General features: G+C 37.3%; 2 protein-coding genes across 13 annotated transcripts in view; both read left to right on the forward strand.

Moving 5' to 3' along the window:
• Window positions 1-241: 241 nt before the first annotated feature.
• LOC119794214 (interleukin-8-like) lies at window positions 242-1309 on the forward strand. Its single transcript, XM_038301664.1, has 4 exons — window positions 242-479; window positions 592-724; window positions 825-911; window positions 1024-1309. Exons 1-4 carry the CDS (start codon window positions 413-415, stop codon window positions 1082-1084), a joined length of 348 nt encoding a protein of 115 aa, XP_038157592.1. The 5' UTR covers window positions 242-412; the 3' UTR covers window positions 1085-1309.
• A 6911-nt stretch (window positions 1310-8220) lies between these two features.
• The window catches only part of LOC119794208 (calcium/calmodulin-dependent protein kinase type II delta 2 chain), a 67667-nt gene continuing 54318 nt past the window's right edge, over window positions 8221-21569 (forward strand). For 3 of the 12 annotated variants that reach the window (XM_038301646.1, XM_038301647.1, XM_038301644.1), the window contains exons 1-2: window positions 8221-8670; window positions 15883-15977. In XM_038301646.1, the coding sequence (XP_038157574.1) occupies window positions 8609-8670; window positions 15883-15977 (157 nt within the window). In that variant the 5' untranslated portion in view covers window positions 8221-8608. The remainder of the gene's footprint in view (window positions 8671-15882; window positions 15978-21569) is intronic. The other 9 variants (XM_038301642.1, XM_038301652.1, XM_038301645.1 and 6 more) reach the window with 3 other exon arrangements.

The raw sequence follows: 21569 nt of genomic DNA on the forward strand, positions 1-21569 counted from the left end.
TTGAAACAGTTAATCAGTCTCTAACATACATATACAACATGTTTAAGATTTCAAAAAAATGAACATATGACATAAAAAGAAGAAAAAAAAAACTTGGTCATGCGTTCCTAAGCTTGTCACAGGGATTAACAGCCCAAGACAGCCCCTTATGAGTGACAGTGAGGAATGGGGCCAAGGCCTGGTAAATTCCCACTCCGTGATTCCTGTCTTGCGAAACCCTCTTGTAACAAGGAAGTGAATCACTTCCAGGATGCAGTATAAAGGCAGAGACCGCTCCGCCAGATTCAAACAACAGCTAGAGAAGGCAAAGGAAAAGGGGAACTGAGAAGAATAAAGAGAACATTTTAGCTTGCAAAAGGATTTACTAGAAAGCGCTAATCTCTACTTAGTAACAGACTTTTTTGAAGACAAAATGAAGAGCAGCAGCGTTATTGCCCTCTTTGTCATGATGTTTTTGACCTCCCTTACAATCACCAGAGGTAAGTCTTGTTTGCTTTTTAGTTTGAAAGAGAGTAACTGCCCTGTCAGCTTTTTCATGCACTGTGAATTATCTGCTCTTTCTGACAATATGCATTTATGATCTCCTAACAGCAATGAGCCTGAGGAGCTTAGGAGTGGAGCTACATTGTCGCTGCATACAGACTGAGAGCAGACCCATAGGACGCCACATTAAGAGTGTGGAACTGATTCCAGCCAACTCTCACTGCCAAGACACTGAGATCATGTAAGAAAAAAATCCTTTACTCATTTTGACAGAGCTGATTATTTTATCACATTAATTCACTGGCTAAAATAACACTCATTTTTATCTCTTTGTGTTACAGTGCCACCCTGAAAAAGGACGACGTGAAGGTTTGCCTTGACCCCAAAGCTCCATGGGTGAAGAAAGTGATTCAGAAAATCATTTCAAAGTAAGATCCAGTTAGAACATTTTTTAATGCATCATCTGCAGACATACAATGTTAAAGTCGATTGTTTATACCGGTAGATATTTATGTTTTTTCTTTTTTTTCCCCCTTGCAGTAAAGAGAAGGCAACAAGAAAAGATCTCCCAAGCACCAACATGCCACTCTTGGTCCAATAATGGGGTCACAAAATGTTGATCTACCTGATGCTGAAAGCAAAAGCATCATCTTTCAGAAATAGTTTGCATCAAACGTTCTATTTATCAACCTACCATTTGCTCTTTGTAGGCTGCATACTGTATCTACGCTGATGTTTTTTTTTTTATTAATATTTATTTATCTATGTATTTATAAACTTTGTATGCTTTCTAATTGAAATTCAAATAAAAAGTTTGAAATGAAAATAACTGATATGCCTTTTTTTTTCTTAACAATATCATCCTTTAGTCAAAGAGATTTGTGAACCAGAAAACAGTCTTTATTCCCCCGTGTGATGAAAAATTGGTGAGAGTTCTGGGTCGTACAGAACAATAGATAAATACAATAAATTCCCTGGACTTCAATTCTAGTGTTTCTCTCTTCACCTGTTGAGCTCCCACTGAGGAAGCCTATGAGGAACATCTTTCAAATGAGGCTGTGATGAGGCCAAATGTGCTTAACCAAGTGAAATAAAATATTTTTTTTTTGTTTTTAAATCTTTTTTGCTTTCACATATATTTAGGCATTAATACTTTGGCCTATAGTACATACGTATTATGCCATCTCAGAATTCTCCTATTAGATTTCTTTCCCAATGTTGGATTATACAGACAAAGGGATTTTAACCTTACCTCCAACTAGGATTTCTCTTGATCAGAGGTCATTGATCCTGGTCCTCAGGACCTACTGTGCTTCAAAATTTTTAAAATGTATCTCCTGCAATGCCCCAGATTTTAATGATTGTAATACCTTTGTAGAATTACAATTAATCAGCCATTCAATGACTCAAGTGTGTTGCAGCATAGAAACACTTAACCCTGCAGGACAATGGGCTGTCGAAGCATTTTAGAAATCTGATGCCCATCTCCAGTAAAAAACATAAACATAAAAAATATGTTTTTAGCTTTTCTGTCTGTCTGATTGTTCTGTTTTAAAATTGTTGCTTTTTGCTAAAATGTCCTTAATGGTTTTAACTGTTTTTTTTTTTACTCCTATGACTGAATTTATGTCTTACTTTTTTATGCCTGTTTTACTCTGACTGATGGGCTTCTCTTCTCTTGACACTGAAGGTCACATGCCAGTGTTGCTTCAGACAGCTGCTTAAAAAAAAGACACTATGAAGCAGATAGTTTTCACTGACGGGGTGTGCTAAATTTTGGGAATTTTTCCTATCTTGGGTCTTAAGGCATTGCACCAACTATGCAAGTCCAAGCAGAACACTCTGACACCAGTGTGGGAAACAGGCTCTCAACCTGCAGTATTTCTTTCATAGACCTGACTGAGCTTGCATAAATCTCATTTTCCTCTAAAATGTTTTTGGGCATTATTTTGTCAAAGGACCTATTGATGAGCCGTTTTTGGTTTTCTACCAAGAGCTGAAAATAATTCATTTAAAATCTCCAACTGCACTTTTCACCAAGATTTCCAGGAAATGGGCTGGAGGTCCAAAGCATCACAGATCCTCCATCCTACTTAATAAGCATTAGGTGGTTCCTAACCCATTGAGCATCTTGTTGTAATCTTTGAAACTTTGGTCTTGCTTTTACTTTAACTTTGCTGTTTATATTCTGCTCACCTCTTTGATGTGAATTCTGGCAGCCATTATTTTACCCTTTTCCTTTGTTCAGTCACCTGTCTTCCTAAATAGATATATTTAGTTTCCAATCAACCACCTACTCCTTGTTTACTATTGAACTATCCGGATTAATGTCTTCATCAGCTCTCGGTTAGATGATCTTGTTAATCTCCCCAGTCTGTTTCCCCGTGTTGCTCTTTTCCTGTAATATATTTCTGCATCCTTGTGTGACATCAAGGAGAAAAAAACAAAAAAAAGTCTGGTTTACCCAAATGTCCGAAAGTGCCATTCTCATCTGTTCGACTATTAAGTAAAAGAAGACACTTTTTTTCACCCATCATACTATGGAGGAAAAGGACTTGTTCTTTGTTCCAGAGATAAACATGTCTTGATTCAAAATGTGCAAATTATCCCAGGGAAAAAGCTAAAAACTTAGTAAAGGTGAACAGCACAGTGAAATTAGTCCTTCTTAAACATTGGCTAAGAGAAAAATATAAAATAAAATCAAAGTACCATTTACAAAACATTTGGAAACAAAGACTTGTATTTTGGGGGACAGGTCATATGGTTTGTTAAAGATTCTCTTACTGTTTCAATGCCCTAATGAGCATTATGGAAATAGTGTCATGACTCTGAACAGAGGACCCAGGATTCGAGGCAAGGCAGACAGTGGGATTATTCAAAAGCAGTTATAATAAAAACTGGTGGACTGCGGATCTTCAGAAGTGACAGCTATGGTGTCTATCTGGAAAAGGAAACACCAGTTTGTAACCACGTAAATCCAGCGGAGGATGACATACACGCGTGAGTCACTAACCTGGTTTAACAGTTAGAGTTAAACTTAGACAGATTTATTTTGTCATTTTCTTTACACAAGTGTAAACAAAAAGAAATTTTGTTTAGAACAGCTTTCTAAACAATTTCATTTTTATAGTTCAGCCTTGATAAGCAGCAGTGATAAAAAAAAAATTGTGATATTAAGTCACTATATCTAGTTATGGAATGCGCATCATTCATGTTTGCTTGGCAGCAGTGATGTCAGACGGATCTGGATAGGATCTTAGCATCCAAATGGATTTTTACCCTGGTGGAAGAGGATCTGATGCTGGAGCATTAGGGGCCTGTTGCCTGGGCTTCACCCATCAGTTGTTGTTGGGCTTCTACTGTACTACTGCCTCCAGCTCCTGAAGCACTCGGGCAGAATTGGACAGGTGAATGAAATGAGTAATTAAGTCTGTCATCAGTGCCAAGATCATGACAGAACGCCTCCCCCAAGGGTGGATTCCAGAGAAACAATTATTTATGAAACATCTTAACTGACAATATTACATTGTTAAATGTTACAGAGAGTATGGTCAGTTAACACAATAGACATACTACCGAATTCAGAGGACTGACCAAGGCACCGGAACCTGGTGAGACCAAAGAGTAGGATGCAGATGTGTGGAGATCATGACAGGAAGGTCTAAGCATAAAAGCTACCTGTAAAAAGGAAAACAAGCAGGAATAGAGACACGATAGAACTCTATAGAACAAACCAAATATTTACCACAAAAATCGACATAGGTCATGGTACCTAATCTTTGCAGGGTGGTGGGGATGAAATAACATCAAAAATCAATTTCAAACTGAGAAATTTAAACCTATTAGCTATGGGGTTCTGTCATAATGAGTTGCTTAATGAATGTGTTGTTTTACAAGCTGAACTGATATATAAAGAAATCTGGGAAAAAGAAAAATCTTAAAAACCAAAAGGTCATGATAGTTCTTTTTACTCTTTGTCATCTTTCAAACAGAAATTATATATATATATATATATATATATATATATATATATATATATATATATATATATATATATATATATATATATATATATATATATATATATATATATATATATATATATATATCAGAGACTGACATGGGAGTGGATTTTCACTTCTGTCCCGTCCCACTCCCACAGAAAAAAATTGTGTCCCGTCCCGGTCCCGGGCCAGAGTAGAAATCTAAATCCTGTCCCGTCCCACTCCTGGTGAAATTACTCCCACTCCCATCCTGCTCCCATTCAGAATGACTCCCGCTCCTGCACCACTCCCATTCTTGTTGTCTTCAATAAGATTTCTGCCAATACATTAAATCTGAATTTCTATGAAGGGTCAGTTGAGTTCCTGTTTCTAACTGTATTAACTGTTGGTCCCTCCATTGTTGTTTTTGAGCGCGGGTGAAAAACTCAGAGCGCAAGCACTGTTGGTTTTTGTGTCGTGTATTTTTTTTTGACTCGCATTTTAGTGTAGGCTTCAAGGAAAAAAACTACAAAATGGCGCCGCCACGCCAGTACTGGATTTTTTTGCTTTCTATTTTATTTTATTTTTTGGCATCAATCCTATTTTTGTTTAGTTAATATTGGTTTGCTCCCGCTCCCGTCTGCTCCTGTTAATGTTTAATCTTGTACCGTCCCAATCATGTGATTGTGTATTTCTGATTCTGATTTGAACTATAAGGTATAGATTCCACTATGTTAACTTGAGAGACCTGGATAGTACTGTTCTAATTTGTGTTTGATTAAAACCAACCTGTTTCTAACACTACCATTTGAGGTATCTATATAATTTATTTCCCTTTCAGTTATCAATTCCCTTTAGAGAGACGTCCTTAAAAGCGGATAACAAGACACGCTTAACCTAAGACCTTTGGTTGACCACCAGGAAAATTAAGCAAGAATTAAATATATAACTCTGTTTTTTTCAAGGTCTTTATGCTTTTTGTTTAATAGAGACAGCTGCAGAACAACCATACAAAGAGGTTCCCAAATGTGTGCATTTACGTTGTATTAATTTTTAAAATTCAACAACATTAATCTGTAGATACATAAGCAAACAGACCAGCAGTTATGCTCACCACAGGGATTTTATATTTTTCTTGTACAAAATGAATAGATATCAAGCAGTATTTACATCTGATTATGTGTGCATGACTGTGAAATGGACCCCCTGACACAGCACATCACAAAACTGCCTAACAAAAAACAAAGGTGGAATATTTGGGGGATTTTATTTTAAGAGTATATTTCATCATATTCTGCTACTTGATTTGAAACATTTGGTGGTTTCCAAAGTTTTTTTGTAAGAGCTGGTAAATTATCTTCTGACAAAATGAAAGCCTTCAGTGTCATGAAGGTAAATTGATATCTTTGTGCCATGCCTGTTTTAGATGTTTTCTTGCATGCATACACCTCACTGAAATAATTTATTTATAGGCAAATTCACATAATGATTGCATACATATAACATATATAACATATAACACTTGCAAGATTTCATATGCTAAAATTACTAAGCATGTAAAAGAGAAAGATGAGAACAATATGAGAAAATCAAGGTACAGTTTACAAACTGACTAAAGTACATTCATTTTTGATAAAGCTGCCTAGTGTGGTAAAGCATTTCTATACAATTGAAGGGAAACTTCAGCGGCTGAGGAAACCATTCTAACTCTAATGCAAAGCAATGGTAGGGTCAAGTTGGAAGAGCAAATTGCTATGAAATAGAGTGGTGCATTTCACAAAATAGATGGTATTATGAGGAAAGAAAATTATGTGGAAATATTAAAGTAAGAATTAAATCCTTTGTAGAAAGTGGGTCACTTTAGAACTATTGGCAAAGAGACTGAAATACACTAGATGAGGGCGCCCCAATGAAATTAGCAAGCATGGGAAATGTTTGTTTGCCATAAAGCAAAAATATCTGAGCAGACCAGACTAATATTTCAGAGGAGCTTATTTCTGGACATAACTTTTTGCTGGGTGCTTATTTCATTTTAGTTGCGAACCCAATTTAAACAAATTTGTAGTAAACAGAGGTAGAAATACTACAGAAACCGGAGACTAACAGTGCTTGGATAGGGTTTGATTTGTCAGATAACAAGTGCAAATCTAAGAATATTTATATAAAAAACAGGATTTTTCGCTGTTACCGCAAAAACAAAGTTGAAGACAACAGCCATGAGCTATCATTTTGTAAAGAAAGGGTACCTTTGCGATTTATACTCATAAATACACTTATGTGAAGTCATCTGACAGTTGTTGGCGATCATTAAACAAAAGACAACATCATCACAACATAACATCAGACAGGTCAGGGATAAAGCAACTGGACGGTTTAGTGCATTTTAGGGGTTAAAGAAAATATCCTAAGACCTAATTAAAATCTGTTAAAATACAGTATACAAATTCACTTCATGACGGCAACAGTAAAAATAAAAGAATATATGTCTTTGAAAGCCATTAATGTTGTGTGTTGTCTTCATCCTGGTTTAACACGGTTATCTTATTAAAGATGTTAGAAAAGTTATCTGGGATTTGTGTTAGATGCAAGCCGATTTGTGTATTTCTGTTACCTTATGCAGTGGCATGGAGGTGGATGGAGAAAAATGCTATCTTAGATTATGGGAGAATCTGAAGAAGTCTAACACGGCGTATCTTCAGGATATGTAGGAGGGCATCTTACATTTGGGGTTCTCTTTCATACAGCTTACCAAGCTTGAGGTACAGGAGTTATACCTCTGTGTAATTTGCTCAATATTAAATGTTTTGTTATACTTAATTGGAATAAATACCGTAAAAAGCTTTTTCATTTTAGCATCACATGGAGATTACTCTCTTATTAATAATGGACCGGGTATGAACAATGTGAACTGAAAATATACATAGCTACCACCAATGACATAATGTAGGGATGTTAAAAGTAACAATACTGTGAAAAGTTTTGATACTCAAATGTTGCTTCCAGAGATAATACTAATTTTGCAAGTTATTGATAGTGAGTACAAGTGTTGTTTGCATATTTTTGGATATTGTTAATTCTAGATTATTAGTCACAAAGTGTGTGTGCCTTATAGTGCAGTCTGCACACAAGAATAACACCTCAAACAACCTAAATGTGTTGTCAGATTTTGTTATATTTGGGTTATTTATTTTACATTTATTTGTACAATTATTTAACCAATAGAAGATTGAAAAAGGTGAATTTTTCATGTTAAAAAAGTATACTTTTATGCCTTTAATTGTTTAGCATTTTTTATTTCCATGGTATCCAAAATGGTATAGAGTATTGAATATTTTTCCTGGTATCATTATTGAGTTGGAAATGTTATTATCATGAAAATGCTAGAAGGCTGTGATGTCTCTTGTTGAAATTATTATTATGGCTTGCTATTAATGTTTTGCTGCTGAAGCTGTGCATTTGCTGCAAAAGCACACTGTCATGTCTATTATGTTATAATGATAAACTACTTTACAATGACAAAAATAAAATAGCAAATATTAAAGGATCAGCAATAAATCCGGACTTTTCATTATTTGCATATTTAGCAAAAGTGCCACATTTTTCTAAATGTTGCTCCTATTATCATATGCAAAGACCATATATTTCTTAATATTTCTCTTTTCTAGCTACAATTGCCATTAAAAGTACTCCCCGTGTTATATTTTTGTCAGACTGCCATTGGCCTGAGAGAGGATGCAGGCAAAGGGGCGGGACTGAACGCACAGTTGGGGGTAGGTGCGGTAGTGCGGCGTCTGATGCGCGCAAAGAGACAACGCTCAGCGGCGCACGCACTGAAGACACCGAAATGCACACAAAATGCTGCGTCCACGAGCTGTGACCAGCCGCTCGATGTGAGGAAAATAACCAACCGCCGGGTGGAACAGAACCTCTGAAGCTCGCGCGCGCGCAGGCAGCATTCTGCCGCAGATTCCAATAGTCTGAGATCCTGCTGATGCGCCTTCTCTGTGCACCAATCTCTCCTTGTTTGCACGTTGAGTAGAAATCCGAACGGCTTTTTGGAGCCTGTGAGCGCACCTTCTCTGCCTCTCCGTACACCTTCAAACCCCCCTCCCTCCACACTCCTCCGCTGCACCTGCTTCAGGATGGCCTTAACGATCTGCACGCGATTCACCGACGAGTATCAGCTGTTCGAGGAGCTGGGGAAGTAAGCGCACACGTTTTGTTTGTTTTTATCACATATTATCATCTCCTTCATTGGAAATGTCAGGTTCTTACGCAATAGGCCGCTCTGATTTAAGGACGCTGGAGAGTCTGTTTGCGTGAAGGTGCGTGTGCGCGCCGCTGACAGTTCATCCAGCAGCCTAACCTATGATGCGGAGGCTAAATGCGCTCTCATGAGCGTGTCTTGCAGACCAGTGCAATTGCTTTCTGTTTGCTTTTTTAATCCCAGCATCCCTGCTTACGTTTTGTGCTCATGTCGCATGGCTAGGGTGGCGTCATTTGCCTCCATCATGGGCAGCCAGTGATGCTGCAATTGGATATTTGTGGGACTCATTTATTAAAAAACTCAACCAGGACGAAAGTGCATCGGCGTGTGTATATATATGTGCAAGCGGATATGGTAACCCACCCCTACTTCTCTACCTTCATTGCTCCCCTCCTGAGTGACAGAAATACACGCACTGAATGCGCCTTCTCTCCATGTAGTTGAGGATGACACACACCCCAGACAAGCAGCCCAGCACAGACCTGCGGTCAATTATGAGAGCCTGGCAGGGGACCTCTCACCTCTCCTCCAGCTGCATGCTAAGATCCACACATACCACGGATCAGGCATAACATTGTGTCTTTTAACAGGTCAAGTGCATTGCAGTGATAATAAAAAATAATGCAACCATTTTTTCTTAATCATATTTAGTTAGTTTAACAAGATTGTTTCATGGTAGCTGGGTAGGACATAAAACAATTGTGTTAAAGTAACTAAATTTGATTAAGTAAATGCCAAAAGTGGTTGCATTATTTTTTTCTGTGCTGTTTGTGGGCAGATTATATGAGGCTGAAATGAAATTTTGCAGGGCAAGTTGTTAGAAGGAAGAGAAATGGGTCAGTGTGAGGATTTGAATGATTTTGACAAAAGCTGGACTCTGATGGCAAGATGACTTGGTGTGGATATTTTATGGTTTTCTATAGAGGTCAGTGTCTATTAATAATGATCCAGGAACAATGTACTTGGTGAATTTAGGAACAAAAACCTTGTGGTTCCTTGCTTATGTGAGCTACTGCAGCTCAGACTTCTGAGGGGGGTTAAGGCAAGTTCTGATAAGAAAGCGTCATTATACACAGTATATCACACAGTATGGTATATGCTGCATTGCCACAGATGAGCTAGAGTGCCTTTTACATTGCATGTGTTGATTTACCTTAATGCACTATGGGAAGAGGAGAGGCCAGTGGAAATAAAGTTTATGCTTTGACAAATCCAGTGCTGTAAATCTTTGGTTCCTGCTATCCAAGTAAATGTTAATCTACCGTACCTTGATGCAACCTACAAAATCATTGTGGGAAACCATATCAGCCTTTTAAGGAAATTGTATTCCATTATGACCATGCCTTCATTGAGCAGAATAATGCACCTGCCATGAAGAAAAAGTAGAATTGATTTGAAAAATTAAAAGATGTGTTGGTCAAAAGCAGCCTAGATCCATGAAGGAGCCACTCAACTTCAAGAAAATGCTTCTAGGATCTTGGTACACTCTTAGCTTTGTAGAATCAGACCAGCTTGTTATTACTCAGGTGGTCATAAATGTATGCTCGCCAATTGTGAGGCCAGGGCTTGTGTGTTATTGTTATGCATTTTCTAGCCTGCAGTTTACCCAGCACCCTGTGGTCAGTGTAAACAGTCCCAGATGTCTGCAGCTAGTGCTAAATTTCAGCCAAAATAAAAGGGCACAGAATGATGCACCAAGTGTGTCCCTGTTTGAGGGACTCTGTGAAAACCTGCAAGATAAAGCCTTATGTATGCAAGTAATTTCAAGCCAATCTGTGCAGTGCACGGTCCTTCCTCTATGATTCTTCACACCATCTATTGAACAACATCGTCTTAGCTTGCTTGACGTCGCCAGTGCTTTGGCAGTATTTCCCCTAAGAACAGGTTCAGAAATATTTACATTTTGAGGAGCCATTTTTCACCCTCCTTGCATATAAGTGAAATTAATATATACACTATATTGCCAAAAGTATTTGCTCACCCATCCAAATTATTGGAATCAGGTGTTCCAATCACTTCCATGGCCACAGGTGTATAAATTCAAGCACCTAGGCATGCAGACTGTTTTTACAAACATTTGTGAAAGAATGGGTCGCTCTCAGGAGCTCAGTGAATTCCAGCGTGGAACTGTGATAGGATGCCACCTGTGCAACAAATCCAGTCGTGAAATTTCCTCGCTCCTAAATATTCCACAGTCAACTGTCAGCTGTATTATAAGAAAATGGAAGTGTTTGGGAACGACAGCAACTCAGCCACGAAGAGGTAGGCCACGTAAACTGACGGAGCGGGGTCAGCGGATGCTGACGCGCATAGTGCGAAGAGGTCGCCAACTTTCTGCAGAGTCAATCACTACAGACCTCCAAACTTCATGTGGCCTTCAGATTAGCTCAAGAACAGTGCGCAGAGAGCTTCATGGAATGGGTTTCCATGGTCGAGCAGCTGCATCCAAGCCATACATCACCAAGTGCAATGCAAAGCGTCGGATGCGGTGGTGTAAAGCACGCCGCCACTGGACTCTAGAGCAGTGGAGACGCGTTCTCTGGAGTGACGAATCGCGCTTCTCCATCTGGCAATCTGATGGACGGGTCTGGGTTTGGCGGTTGCCAGGAGAACGGTACTTGTCTGACTGCATTGTGCCAAGTGTAAAGTTTGGTGGAGGGGGGATTATGGTGTGAGGTTGTTTTTCAGGAGCTGGGCTTGGCCCCTTAGTTCCAGTGAAAGGAACTCTGAATGCTTCAGCATACCAAGACATTTTGGACAATTCCATGCTCCCAACTTTGTGGGAACAGTTTGGAGCTGGCCCCTTCCTCTTCCAACATGACTGTGCACCAGTGCACAAAGCAAGGTCCATAAAGACATGGATGACAGAGTCTGGTGTGGATGAACTTGACTGGCCTGCACAGAGTCCTGACCTCAACCCGATAGAACACCTTTGGGATGAATTAGAGCGGAGACTGAGAGCCAGGCCTTCTCGTCCAACATCAGTGTGCGACCTCACAAATGCGCTTCTGGAAGAATGGTCAAAAATTCCCATAAACACACTCCTAAACCTTGTGGACAGCCTTCCCAGAAGAGTTGAAGCTGTTCTAGCTGCAAAGGGTGGACCGACGTCATATTGAACCCTATAGATTAGGAACGGGATGTCACTTAAGCTCATATGTGAGTCAAGGCAGGTGAGCAAATACTTTTGGCAATATAGTGTATATTCATGTTGTTGCACTTTCTAATTCACTTTTCCATTGTTTCTGCAGTCCTTAAAAAAAAAAAAATACATAAATTGTAACATAAGCACAAACATGGGAGTATAATATGACAGGCCACTCTGAAAGGTGCAATAATTATGGTTGTCAATCAAAATCTTGACAGAGCACACCTGTGAGGTGGGATGGATAATCTCAGCAAAGGATAAATCCTCACTTTCACAGATATAGACTGGTTTGTAGGCAATATTTGAGGGACATGGTTATATTGTGTTTATGGAAAAAGGTGTAGACCTTTGAGTTCATCTCATAACAATGTGTGTATATTGAAACAGAAACCTAATACAGAAATAAATGGGATACTCAGAGACATTAAGGGCCAGATCTTCAGTGATTTGCTTTTGCAAATATGCAGACAGCTTGTGAAAACAATTTTTTTGAGTATTTCTGTTCATCAATATGAAGACCCATTCTTAAAAAAAAAAAAGTGCAAATTCATGGGTGAAGGATATGTAAATTTAAGCACTTGGTACTTGCAAAAAGTTTTTTTCAAATCTGAAACTCAACTGTGATCGCAGTTTTTGTGTCTTTTTTTCACACTTCTGAAAGTCAGGTACGAACTTGCACACAAGTGTGTATCTTTTTCTCATGGCAAGAGAGTTTTTTGTCCTTTGATGTTCTTTAACAGGTTCCTTAAAAGTACAGTTGGGTTTTATTCAATTATTATAAGCCTACCTAGCCTATAAGCCTATATGTGATAAGAAAGCTTTTGAGGAGAGTTTGTGGAGATAAATTCAGCTAAGACATTATCTGCTGAAAATGTGATTGAAACTCCTTAATTTTCAATAATTATTGTTATTATTACCTCCAGCTCTCGCGAACACTCTTAAGACTGCCTGAAGCAAACACAAAGCTGCTCATTTTAATTGGATTTAACCTAAACATTTTGCACTTCTTAATATTTTCAAAGCAGTCATTATAGTTGAACTGTAACATGTCCTGTCCACCTAATTCACTTCTATTTGTGCATTTCTATTATGTGGAGCCAGTTTGCAGTTTTTCCTAAATTGCTGTTTTTGCAATGCACAGCATTTTCCTTTGCTTTGGTTTTGGGTGTAAAACCAACAATAATCGGATTAATCGCTATTTGTCGATTATTGAAATAATAGTCGAGAAATATAGTAATCGATGAAACGTAAATGGAGAATAGCGGCTGTAAAATATGCCTTTAGCATACCCACTTAGACCAACCCACTTAGAGCAGTAATTATATCAAAAAAAAAAAAAATATATATATATATATAAATTTTGCATTTAAGATAATAAAACTTTTTCGTCGGTCAACTTGCTTTATTCAGAACTCCTTAAGTTGAATTGTTTGTTTCACCTGGTTTGATTTCATAAAAAAATTTCTTTAAGGAACCTTTTGCTAACTGACAGCAGAACTTAGACTTAGGATTTGTTTCTAACAAGATATCTGACCTGAGACAAACGGCTTTAGTTTCTCGTCTCACATCTTTTTTCATTTAATGACCTGTTTCGTCTAGAACACTTTGCTGAAATTTTAGGCTGTAGATGGCATTTTTCCTGTCTCTGGTCTTATATGACTTGTTAATACATCAATACATACCATACAATATGTAGTTGAGTTTTGAGTTAATTATATGTTGAAAAAAGCCCTGCAGAGAAGTTTTTGCTGTGCTTCAGTGCTTTTAGCAAATTTTAACATGACATATGGGACAGACGGAAAGCAGCAGCAGCCTTTTACTTTAAATGTCATTCTAGAGCATTATAAAACATTTAGATTCCTCATCATAGCCTAGATTTGCTTCATCACCATAATGCTATGTTTACCTTGTAATGCAATCTGCAAGGCAAACTCATGAAAATTCTGGGATTTTCAAAAAAAAAACTAATGGCAACCCCTGACGAGGCTCGCTAACATGCATCTACTGTAACTTTATTATTTCATCTTACAGCAATAATATATTTTTCTTTTTCTTTTTTTATGTAAAAAATAAATAAATAAATATATATTTTATTTTTTTTTTCGATTTTCCAGATTTTATATAAATGCCAGGAATTATTTATATGAGACTGGTCCTTTTTTTGTAAATGATAATCTGCAAAACCGGGATCGTTATGAGAACAAACATTTTTTATTTATTTTGGAATTATACATTTATATAAAACAAGCCGATAAGCACAATACCTTATTATAAATGATAAAAAATTGTTAGTTTTTGTACTTGGTTTTTAACTTTAGTCCTAAAGAATGTGTAATATCTGTGATCTACAGGACTCTGAAGACATATAGACATCACATCCATCAAAATATCATGAGATATTAGCTTAAAATCTTATGGCTTAACTGGTTATGGGATTTTTTTTTTCCTTTGACAAATATCCATAAAGTAAAATAAAATTTCCTTTATACTCTTATGTATGTGCATGTTAGAAAACTTGATCATGTTGCCCTTTTATCTTAGCAACTAGTCAATGCACAAAAAAATATTGATTTTCATTGTAACATATCCTTCCCCCACTAACATGAAATGTGATAACACCTTTGTCAAATGTTGGGAAAGTAATAAGTCAAATGTAAGGGTTTATTTCAGGTCATGGCATGGGATGCTGAATACTAAAGCTGTCTCTGTACTTGTAGAGCTTTGCAGACTTGACACGGGTGGACCTCTCTCTAAGGTTGCACCAGATGCAGCACTGTGCTCCTTCTATTTCTCAAATATAGCTGACCTAGTTTTTTGATCCTCATTAATGACCCTGACACCAAAACAAGAAAAGGTCTGAAATAATGCACAGATTAATTTAAAAAAAGAGGTATATTTAAATGTTGAATGGTAAGTATGTTTGTGAGAAAAAACAGCAATTTCTGGATCTGCATTTATAATTTTTTATAAGGTTTCATGAGATATAATCATTGTTGCTGTAAGAGATGAATTTAAAGAAGTAACCTCCCATGTACTTGTATATGTGTAAACAATTAAACATTAGGTTTGAATGCTCCCTGTCCTGTTATCTGATATTAATACAGTAAATCTAAAAGTGTAATTTCTTTCAGGAATTAGACTTGAAATCTTGATGATGGGTGGAATTTTCCACAGTTGATAATTAACAGACAGAATAGGGCGACAGACCGAAAGTCTGCTAAAGATTTTTAGTGGTTCACGCAGCATGTTGTTGGTATTCTTTTGTCATCCTTTAAATGCATTTGTACATATAGTACAGTAAAGCCTCCATTAGTTTAGTTGTTGGTACAAAAGCTATGTTTCCATGCATAAAATGTCATGATCTCATTGCAAGAATAGTAAGATTGTACTATTTTTATGTACACAAGTAGTTTAAATAAAATGTAAGATTGGACTAAAATGGAGTGATGTTTGCATACTAGTTGGAGTATTCTGATATCGTCTAGCCACTCAAATTGAAAATACGTAATGTTGACGCAGGATGCTTTTGTCAGCTTGTCTCATCCAGCATAGCTTGATCCCGATGGGTGTTCACATGCATGCCGATAGTCAATTAGCATAAACCACCCCTGTAATTCAGATTTTGATTTTATTCCGATCCTGCCAAATCTGATCAGAATATTTCGACTGGCACTTTTACAGGACACGTACAGTATATAGTCCAGTGACTTATATTCATGTAAAAGTAGCGGTTGTATCAAAGGATAAAAAAGTGAGATGAGATTCTAAGTGATTGTTTGGAAAGGATTTAAAACATTCTACTTGTTTGATAGATTAAAATTGAAACCACTGTATTTGGAATGCACTTAAAAATCTACACATACTAATGCCAAAAGCTAACAAATAAATCTTTAGCTCAAAAATCATTTGGCCTAAAGATTTTATGTGACATTACAATTAACATTTTTTTCCTGCGAAGACACATCACTGAAAGTTAATTTTCTGTTTGTGCTCTATTAAAGGGGAGCATTCTCTGTGGTCAGGAGGTGTGTGAAGATCTCCTCTGGACAGGAGTATGCCGCTAAAATCATCAACACCAAGAAGCTTTCTGCTAGAGGTAAGAAATGCAAACAAACATGTAAGAACATACCTAAGAACGCGCTTTACATAAATACCAGAAACACGTCCTGCTTGCCACTTAGTAGAGGGCTTGAAATAAGAATGCAACCACATGAGTGTCAGCTTGGTATTTTTATGATGTTTAGACACACATATACATCAGACATGTAGGCTGAAGGAATGCTTATGTTTTTCATTCGGTTTGCCGCAGGAAAACAAAATGAATATGTTGTCCTATATTTTCTAAATTGCAGTTCTAGTGTGGGATTTTCATTCCCATTTGTTTTATTCATATTTGTCCTTCAGTTTTTTATGCAAATATTAGTCATACTCACTCAACCTTGTGTGTGGGGGTGTGTGTGCATGTGTTCTGTATTGATTCAGGGCTCTAGTTGGTCTTCTCGTCCCAGGGGCAGATCTCCTGCGAAGCCGACCCAGTTCTTTCACATCCGTCATTGTAATTGTAGCCGCTGGCCTGGTTGCCTCCAGCTCGGAACACACACACACCCCCACACACATACAACCATATTCATACCCAAGCTTATACAGACACACTCTCCAACGTGCACATGCAAGCACAGCCGTGACCCAGCCTATTTGTGAATACAAACCTGTAGGGTGTTGCGCCTCTAAGGTTTCTTTTCTTCCGTCAGAACCCACTTTTATCAAGCATATGATTGTACAAAACAGGAACTGGTACTAGAACAGTCAGACAACTAAAACTGTTATCATACTAGTAATGTCCTTAGTATTTTAGAACCCAAAATGAAGCTAGCAGTGACAACTGCTTGACCAGACTGTTGGTCTTGGTTTGAGTCCTGGCTTATGGTTGGATGTCACCTTCAATCCAGGCTGTTCCTGATTAAACTTGGACTTCAGGTTTAGATATTCTGAGGTTCATGGGATTGATTTCAATGAATGACCAACCCCATTCAAGACTTACCTTACCAATTGCAATTGAGAGACATGTTCTCTGGAGTGTTTTGTAATCCAGAGGTCTAGTTTGGGTTGGACAGTTGCAAGAAGAGGGACACTTAATTGACTGCATTGTTTCAAGTAAACTGTTGAAGTCGACTTGTTGGTGTTTGTGAAAGATTTTTCAGTATAACAAGAGATTTTGGAAAATCTCATGCTCCAACTTTTATAAGGACAGTTTGAGGATGATTGAATGAATTTGAGCAGAAAATGCAGGTAAGACCCTCTCATCCAATTTTGGTGTGTTCTAAAAGAATTGTCAAAAATGACCCGAAACACATTTTTAAACCCTTGGGGAAAACCTTTGTTGGAAATTGAAAGTAGATCTACTCAAAATATTAGGTTCTAAATAAATACATATAAACACTTAAGCTATGTTTCCATGCACAAAAGATTACATGAATATGTATTCAGACACATGAACAGAAAATAGTAATAATATAAATAAAATTAAGTAACAAATAATCAGAATAAACTAATTGAAATGTAAATGTAAACTTGCCAGTTGGAATATTCTGGCAAACTTTCTATTCACTCAAAGCAGAAATGCGTCATGTTGAGGTAGGATATATAGAAGGTGTCTATATTGTCATTGTCAATTGGCATAAACCACCCTTCTCAGTTGTAGGGATGTGGAAAAATCGATTTGGGGATATGTCATGATTTTCAGCTGCCCAATATAGTATCGATCTTTCAGTTCCTAATATTTATTTAAAAAAATAAAAATAAAAAAACAGCACGGATTCTGATGAACATATACAGCACTTGCTTTTTTTCTATACATTTGATTTTGATAGCTGGGAAAAATATTGCAATATCATGATAATATTGTATCGTGATCCAAGTATTGTGACATGTTGTATCGCAACAAGCATGCCAATACTCACTTCTACTCAGTCGGATTATAATTTTCTTCAGATTCACATCATGCTGAATCTGATCACAATGTTCCAACTGACATGTTTACATGACACGTCAGTATGTGTATTCTAATTACACAGCTAAATATTTGTATATCCTGATATACTGCGCAGCCCTAGTACATGCTCAGATGTGAATACTCAATCTTTGTAGTCCAGTGGTATGTAGTTCAAGATATTTGTCTATAAGTGACCTATAATTTAAGATGCAAAAGAATCTTTCTTCCTCTGAGATTATCAACAAATACGTCAACAATGCTGCTTATTTGCCATAGTCGACGGGTTAACAAACCCTCCTATCACAATGGCAGATGAACTCTGCACTAAAAAGGCCTACAATGACTTTGCAAAATCTCTCTGAAAAAAATACAGGATATTAGAAAAGCATGTTGCACATCAATGCTAACTACAGCATCAATGTTGCCTCTAATTAGAATATACTCTGTTAAAATGTCCCAATTCTGCCCAATAAAACTGTAAAAGTTTAGATGAGACTGCCCAGCAGCTAAGCTCCTCTCCCTGCTTTCTTGATGTTTTACCCACAGGTTTGCCAAAAAAGTCCATCAGACAACTGCAGCTGATCCAAAACTCTGCTGCCCGTGTTCTCACTAGAAGAATGGACTTTAAAATCCTTCTGTTAGTCTATAAATCAATCAATGGATCAGCATCTCAATACATACCAGATTTGTTGTCAGTGTATCAACCTCCCAGACCAATTAGGTCTTCTAGTCCCGGCCTACCCAGTACACCCAGAACTAGAACCAAACATGGAGATGCAGCATTTAGTTCCTATGATCCACTTATCTGGAGCAAACTTCCAGAAGACTGTAAAAGTGCTGAAACCCTGAGTTCTTTTAAGTCAAAGTTGAAAACACATTTTTTTAGAGCTGCCTATGACTGTTGAAATTAAGCTGTTAACCGAGGTATTATTAGTTTAAGGTTGTGGTCCATCTGTTTTGTTTTCTTCTCTGCTTTTATCATGTTTCTTTTACTTGCTTTTATTCTTTTTTTTCTGTGGTCCAATTGTTTTGTTTTACAAATGCTTTTTTTATTCCGCTTTTATTTTTCTTCTCTTTATTATCAAATTTACATAAAGCACTTTGAATTGTCCATGTACTGAATAGTGCTATACAAATAAAATTGCCTTGCCTGACATTATTTATGGTGAATGAGCTGATGGTCGCATGCGGCCGGTACGGATCTGGTAGTGACAGGACCAAACAGAGCTCAGCAAGAGGGAATACTTCGATTTGATTGGTCTTCGATTTGATAGGAGCTTAAAATGAAAAACAGAGTTAAAGAATGAAATGACCTAATACCTAAACTAGCTTTACAAAATGAAAGTGTCACAAAATGATACTCCATTATCAAATAAATAATAAAATGCATAAAGAAATTATGTAATTAATGAATCTTTGATGAGATATAAAAATCTTGAATTTTAATAAAATGAGATAGATATTGTAACATACATTTTTTTATTTCATGTGTATATTTAGTTAATGGAATATTTGTTAAAAATTTATCGATAGCAGTATTTATTTATTTAATTTTGAATGAAACTGCTCTCAATATAGATCTGGCCAATAAAACACCTCTAATAACTTTGCAAAAAAATATTTCAATTCCAATGATAGCCCTTGAGATTTAATGTTTATTTTGTCTACACCTGTGTAGCAGTATTTCTATATATACGTATTGCATTCTGTGCGTTACATTGCTCTTTCTTATTTCCATTATGTATTCCCTTTTACTGCTGTCCTGTCCTTTAAATGGCATGAAGACTATTCTCACGATTTTTCTCTTCTACCCGTGTTGACCCTCACTGGGTGCACAGTCGGTAACGGAACCCTCGACAGAAGGATCAGTGTCTCAGCGGTTGCATGGACAGATTTTCCAAAAATACTGTGAAGAAAAAAACCCTGCTTCAGCATGTGTGACTGCATAATAAAAACACACACGTTACCTCTTTGCTTGTGTATTAAAGGTTTATGTACAGGGCATGCTTATGTGTCAGATATAGGTTTTATTGCTTTATGTGATAAGCTCCAGAACTGCAACTCTGATTCCTGGTTCTCTGGCAGGATCATAACCCCACCCCCCCCTGTCGTATGCAATTGCATGCGTGTGTGTTAGTATCTGTAATTTTCCAAGGTTTAAGACAGGACTAGAGGCTGAAATGCTGGCAGATAAAAGCAGCGTGTGCGCATTGGCTGTTTCTGGTGGTGTGGGCATGTATGTGCGGTGGTCTTGCTGGGGCCGGTTGCTCCCTTTTAATCTACAATCTTGATTATGCAGCATTTCATTAGGAGCAGCGGATGAGTCAGGGAACAAGAGGGGGGAAGAAAAAATAGCAAAAGCGGAATAAACTTGTAGGAAGCAGAGAAAAGGGAGATAATAAGAGAACTGATAAGTCAGACTTTTTTGGGTTCATGCATTGAGATTCACACAGTGGTTGATTGTGCTCCCCCTTTATGCACGTGTCAATGTCCTGTCACTTGTCTCTGCTTCCTATCTCTTGTCACTTTAAATTTGCTGGTGGTGCGCTGTGGATGTGTGGGTGTGCGCTGCCGTGCTGTTGCTCATGTATGCCTGTAATCCCTCTCGTTTTTAACAGTCATGAATGTGAAAAAACAAAGCTTGTTCATTTATGTTTTTCCTCAGATATTGCACTGCACAATCCACTAAATGGGGACAGGCTTGTGTTTTTGGATGCAGCATTTCAGTATTTGAGGATTGTGAGAATTTATCATGAATTTCTCCTTTTTAATGATGATAATTTTCAGCTAACCTTTGGTCAGAACAGGCTTTGAACTGTAACTATGTGCTCTTGCATTATGGCAGGAGAATTCTCCCATATGTAACACATTTTGAGTCTTTTTCTTATCACTAGGCACAATTATTTATCCATGAATACCCCTTTTTTATTTTTTTTATTTTTAACTCCTGTGTTTCTCCAGTGTCACTGTTTCTCTGATTCACCTTGCTTTGTTGTGAGGTAAAAAGAGGGATTGCGGAGGCATGACGATTCGTATGTTGGGGAGGGAAGGATATGGAGATTTGAGCAACGGGAGGGAAGGGGAATCACATGACTCACTGGGTACTTGAAGGCTAAAAATAAATGCTGGTCGTGCCCTCATGCTGTCTGTCTCTATCTGACACACATGTGCATGCACACGGCTGTGAAAAAATATTACACCTTTTGAGCAGAGCTATGGTTTCTGGTTTCAGTTAAAGCCTTTAATTTAAAAGGCTTCCACTGCGGAATCTGTATATGTGTTCAAATGCACAACATATCTCTGTCAGTATACTGTATTTTGTGCGCAATGTGTTTGCTATTTATTACATTAATAGCGCGTTGATGTCAAAGCATGTTGTTTCATGCAAAGATAAAAAATGCACCTGTTATGAGCTGGATTGGTTTAAATTTTGGATTTGGGTATTTGTGGGTTAAACGTTGGTTAATGCAAGCTTATGCTGACATAAATGTGAAAATATCAAAATTAGGCATGGGCTAGTATGTCATTTTTACCACATATCCTATACTGTACTATCATATTAGCATGAAAAATGTATACAATAATCTGCTTTTTTTAAAGCTCCTTTTTAACAGTTGCTTTAAAACTTAGTTTTGTTAGCAAAAATGTTTAGTTTATATATGCTTGAGGAAAAAAACAATACAAATACACTTTCAG

Source organism: Cyprinodon tularosa, unplaced genomic scaffold (genome assembly GCF_016077235.1).
Source record: "Cyprinodon tularosa strain WSP-4 unplaced genomic scaffold, ASM1607723v1 ctg470, whole genome shotgun sequence".
Classification (NCBI taxonomy): domain Eukaryota; kingdom Metazoa; phylum Chordata; class Actinopteri; order Cyprinodontiformes; family Cyprinodontidae; genus Cyprinodon; species Cyprinodon tularosa.

What these genes read in the sequence shown, in the direction of transcription:
- LOC119794214 (XM_038301664.1), top strand. Translation starts at nt 413, where the DNA reads ATGAAGAGCAGCAGCGTTATTGCCCTCTTTGTCATGATGTTTTTGACC. An exon ending in CTCCCTTACAATCACCAGAG is followed by an intron (nt 480 to 591) that starts GTAAGTCTTGTT and finishes ATCTCCTAACAG; the next exon opens with CAATGAGCCTGAGGAGCTTA. An exon ending in TGCCAAGACACTGAGATCAT is followed by an intron (nt 725 to 824) that starts GTAAGAAAAAAA and finishes TTTGTGTTACAG; the next exon opens with TGCCACCCTGAAAAAGGACG.